The sequence below is a fragment of the Charadrius vociferus genome, unplaced genomic scaffold (genome assembly GCF_000708025.1).
Source record: "Charadrius vociferus isolate BGI_N301 unplaced genomic scaffold, ASM70802v2 scaffold900, whole genome shotgun sequence".
NCBI classification, from domain to species: domain Eukaryota; kingdom Metazoa; phylum Chordata; class Aves; order Charadriiformes; family Charadriidae; genus Charadrius; species Charadrius vociferus.
In genome coordinates, this window is record NW_009646342.1 from 42,919 (window position 1) to 47,852 (window position 4,934).

General features: G+C 60.3%; 1 protein-coding gene across 1 annotated transcript in view; it reads left to right on the forward strand.

Moving 5' to 3' along the window:
- HCN3 (hyperpolarization activated cyclic nucleotide-gated potassium channel 3) overlaps positions 1 to 4,934 on the forward strand; it is a 7,944-nt gene that overhangs the window by 227 nt on the left and 2,783 nt on the right. The window contains exons 2-7 of the mRNA XM_009893373.1: positions 1,683 to 2,112; positions 2,251 to 2,412; positions 2,909 to 3,127; positions 3,597 to 3,743; positions 3,946 to 4,186; positions 4,786 to 4,934. The exon at positions 4,786 to 4,934 is cut by the window's right edge and continues 13 nt beyond it. Coding sequence (XP_009891675.1) covers positions 1,683 to 2,112; positions 2,251 to 2,412; positions 2,909 to 3,127; positions 3,597 to 3,743; positions 3,946 to 4,186; positions 4,786 to 4,934 — 1,348 coding nt within the window. The remainder of the gene's footprint in view (positions 1 to 1,682; positions 2,113 to 2,250; positions 2,413 to 2,908; positions 3,128 to 3,596; positions 3,744 to 3,945; positions 4,187 to 4,785) is intronic.

The window sequence follows — 4,934 nt, forward strand, 5'->3', positions numbered from 1 at the left end:
TGCGCAGCCGATGCCCTGCGCTGAAGGTGACACGAAGTGAGCTGGCAGGTGGACAGCCGGCGGGATTACGCCGGTGTTTATCACATTATGGGGATACATAAAGGCCACTGAGATCAGGGCCCCGCGCGTTGGCCCTGACACAGAGTAAAGGACAAGGCTTGCCCTAAAGAGCTTAAGCCTAAATCTGAATCAAGAGCTCCCGGGGGGTTCAGGCAGCTGCGGGGGGAGGCAGTTTCCCCGCTTGACGTGCGGTGTTTCTCAGGGTGCAGCGCGGCGGTGCGGGAGGCGATTGCTGGGCCAGTTCAGGCCCCTTCTGCCTGGCTGGTGTCTCCTCGCCTGCGGGCAGGAAGGTGTTAATTTGTGCGAGGCTCCTCTGGGCCCTGGGGAGCTCCCCGGGGAGGTGGTTCCCCCACCACCACCAGGCTCTGGTGCTCTCTCGCTGGAGGAGCCTCACGTGGTGCCACAACTTCTCCTTTCTCCTCCCTCCTCCATCATCCCTGCCACCTGCAGAAAGCCGGGTGCCTGTGCCCCACCGAGGACGCGGGGTACAAAACACCCGCGGGCTTCTTGTCACGTGTGAAGGCCAGTTTGGATCTACCAGACACTGAGTTGCCCTGAGGTCACCTTTGGAGATTCGGGTCTATACCCACCACCAGGGCTGGGGCTAACGGGGGCACCAGAAGGTGGGAGCTGGACTGTTTTTTCCAGGCACCCGTAAAGACTTTGAGCAGGGAGCCCAGGAGTCCACCCAGGTGTTGCAGGAGCGTCGCAGGCTCCTGGAGAAAGGCATTACGTGCATCTGTGTGAAGATTGAAAACATCCCCACCACATTTGCATGTGAATGGGAATGCGGAGTTTCATGGCATAACCAAATTCTAATCAACTGCTGCCCAGTGTCTCTTGGCTTTTCTTCCAAAGCCTCTAAGCTTGTCCACTCTCAGAGAAAGGATGTGGATTAGGGAGTCCCGCAGGCCCAGGGCTGTGTAGCTTCTTCCCAGTGCTCCTGAACTGCCCCTCTGGGGCTAGACGTGTCCCTCCCACCTTCCCCATGGTGATGGCACTTGTCTGTCCTTGTGGCTGCTGCCTGGCTCGTCCAGGCTACAATCCCGACTGCCTCCCTGGCCCCTGAGTCCCTCGGCCACCTCAGGAGCTTGGCACTCGGTTTGCATAACCAGCAAAGCTTATTCTAAATCCCGCTAAGCCAGCCCGGGCGGTGGCGGGGAGCCGGCGGATGACAGGGAGCTCCAGGGAGCAAAGCCCACGTCCTCCCTGAGTTTTCCACGGGGCAGATGTCAAGATTGGAGTGGGGGCGTGTGTGTGCACGCACTGCCACGCCACGAGGAGAGGGAGGAGCGACAGCCATGCCCCTCGAGCCACAGCCCTCCGTTCCCACACACAGAGGGGGACGTTTCCTCCCTCAGACCCTCGGCCCTGCTCTACATCGAGAGCCGGTGCGCAATCGCTCCTCTTCGCACACATGTACTTGCATCTGTCCCCACCGAGCAGCAGGGTCTTAGTCATGTGTGTGGGCAGGCACGTGTGCGTGTGTCCTGAGCGCCTGTCTCTCCGTCATGTGTTGGGCTCTCTAACTTTCAACCTGGGTTTGCTTTCTAACCAGCTGTGTCCTGCCTCTCCCCGCTTCTCCCTGCCCCTGCTCCATCCCCCGTGCTCCCTCCCTGCAGGTTTTACTGGGACCTTATCATGCTGCTCCTGATGGTGGGGAATTTGATCATCCTGCCTGTGGGCATCACCTTCTTCAAGGATGAGAACACCCCTCCCTGGATTGTTTTCAACGTGCTTTCGGACACTTTCTTCCTGGCTGACCTAGTGCTGAACTTCCGGACAGGCATTGTGGTGGAGGACAACACTGAGATCATCCTTGACCCTCACACCATCAAAATGAAGTACTTGAAGAGCTGGTTCCTGGTCGACTTCATCTCCTCCATCCCGGTTGACTACATCTTCCTCATCGTTGACCTGGAGACCCAGGTAGATTCTGAAGTCTACAAGACAGCCCGGGCCTTGCGCATCGTCCGCTTCACCAAGATCCTCAGCCTGCTGCGCCTGCTGCGCCTCTCGCGCCTCATCCGCTACATCCACCAGTGGGAGGAGGTGAGAACCCCTTGGGGGCCCAAGACCGCTGGTCATGGTCTCGGGCCAGGTCAGAGATCCCTGGCTGGAGGGCGGGGGTTCAGAGGGTCGTTCTGGGAAAAGAGTTTCTCTGTAGCTCTGCTCCTGCCTCTTCCCCAGATCTTCCATATGACATACGACCTGGCCAGTGCTGTGGTGAGGATCTTCAACCTCATTGGCATGATGCTGCTGCTGTGTCACTGGGACGGCTGCCTCCAGTTCCTGGTGCCCATGCTGCAAGACTTCCCTGAAGACTGCTGGGTCTCCATCAACCACATGGTGGTGAGTGCCCTGGGCAGGGGAGATACCGGCTGTGCATCTGCTGGGGGGAGGAGAGGATTTGGTTCCACATCTCGTACTCTAAGGATGGAGCTGCCCGGATCCACGTGCTGCGGAGCAGCATCTCTCTGGTCACAGCCCTGCAATAGCAGTGGGATGGGGTAGAGGGAATCTCTGCATCGCCTTCCCATCTCAGCCTGCCTTCGCTGCTGCTGGAGTCGGAGCAGCCAGGAGAATCCCTCGTGCCCTGCCAGGAGGGAAGAGGGCAGTGGGGGTCCTGCCTCCGCCCCAGAGCAGGGACTGGTGCAGGCTCAGGGCTTTGCACAGTTCCCAATGCCTCCTCCCAGAGCAGAGCTCTGCCCGTTGTGCTCGGACACATCAAGAACCTTTTCCTCGCTGGGGCTCTGGACTCCCTGTGGTGGGGAGGGAGGGACTAGAGGGTTCAGCCCAGTAGCTCCTTCCGACAGACCCCCCAGCGCCACTGTTCCCTCGTCTGCAGAATGACTCCTGGGGGAAGCAGTACTCGCACGCCCTGTTCAAGGCCATGAGCCACATGCTCTGCATCGGCTACGGCCAGCAGGCGCCCGAGGGCATGACTGATGTCTGGCTCACGATGCTGAGCATGATCGTGGGGGCCACCTGCTACGCCATGTTCATCGGCCACGCCACCGCCCTCATCCAGTCGCTGGACTCGTCCCGGCGCCAGTACCAGGAGAAGGTCAGCGGGATGGGGTAGTGAGTGCCTGAGTGCTGGGGGAAGATGCCCTGGCACGAGTGGGTCCAGCTTCAGAACCTGCTCAGCACGGGCTGCCCTGCCCTGCAGATTCCTGCCCTCATCTCTGCCCTTGCCGCTCACCTGGGGGGGTGCGGGAGGAGGGGTCCGGCTGCCCATTTGGATAGAGACGCCCCATTCATGATGTTGGGGTTCACCCCGGAGTAGTGAGGCCCCATCCTGGCCTCTGACCTGGGACCCTCTGCGTCCTGAGAGCACGGGGGGTCCTGTCTTCTGCCCCAGGGGTGGCCTTTGGGACAGGGCCCCGGAGCAGGGTTGCCTGGATCCCAGCTCTGGCAGCAGCTGCTTCTCACCGCTGAGGAGAGGGAAAGCGTTGGCCGGCCGTGCCGCCGGCCTCTGGTACGGTGCAGCTTATTTCAGTGCAGCCCTGTGTGGCTCTGCCTTCTCCCTGCAGTACAAGCAAGTGGAGCAGTACATGTCATTCCACAAGCTGCCTGGGGACACGCGCCAGCGGATCCATGAGTACTACGAGCATCGCTACCAGGGGAAGATGTTTGACGAGGAGAACATCCTGGGGGAGCTCAGTGAGCCGCTCAAAGAGGTACAGGCAGGCACCCAAGTGCTGGTGACTTGGGGGAAGGGGGGCTGGTGCTTGCTGGGGGCTGGCTTGGTGATGTCTCTGCTGACCTGGTCTAGTGGGAGGTGTCCCTGCCCGTGGCAGGGAGGTTGGAACTCGATGATCTTTAAGGTCCTTTCCAACCTAAACCATTCTATGATTCTATGACCTGCTCCTCACCCCACAGGAGATCATCAACTTCAACTGCCGCAACCTGGTGGCCAACATGCCCCTGTTTGCCAATGCGGACCCCAACTTTGTGACAGCCATGCTGACCAAGCTGCGCTTTGAGGTCTTCCAGCCCGGGGACTTCATCATCCGCGAGGGCACCGTCGGCAAAAAGATGTACTTCATCCAGCACGGGGTGGTCAGCATCCTCACCAAGGGCAACAAGGAGACAAAGCTGTCTGATGGCTCCTACTTCGGGGGTGAGGCTGGGCTGGGGGAGCTGGAGAGCAGAGGAGAGAGAAAGCTTCCAGGGGGCAGGAGCCGGGGCATCCCTGATGTGTCTGCCTGCTGCACCCTCTGCCCATCGCCTCTTGCCCAGTGCCAAAGGCTTGGCATCCACCTCTGGGGCTCAGGAGTCCACCACCCCTGTTCCTATGGGCTACCTTGTCCAGCAGATTGAATCCAGCAGTCAGAGCGCTGAATTCTGGCTGGCTTGGGCAGAGGGGGCATCCACCCAGCCCACCTGTGGCTGGAGAGGAGGGTGGTTTAGAACAGAGCGTCTGAGCCAGTTTATAGGCTGCAAGCACAGGTTTGGGAGAGAAACGGGCCAGGCAATCACAGCAGCCGTGCCCAGAGGTGTCTCCGTGGCCTGGGGAGGGTGGAAAAGGCTGTGCCTGGCCGAGGGCACGGCCGTGGCTGTCTGGACTCCCGGGTCTGTCTCTCCTGAGTCATCCTCTGTTTCTGTGCAGGGTGTGGGAGTGCTGCCCTGTCCCCGCTCCGGCTGCCGTTACCTGGGTAGGCTGTTGGGAAGGGGATGGATGGTTGCATCGTCCTGACACCCAAACCTGTCTGCCTGCAGAAATCTGCCTGCTGACACGGGGCAGACGGACGGCCAGCGTGCGAGCTGACACCTACTGCCGCCTCTACTCCTTGTCAGTGGATAATTTCAATGAGGTGCTGGAGGAGTATCCCATGATGCGCAGGGCCTTCGAGACGGTGGCCATGGAC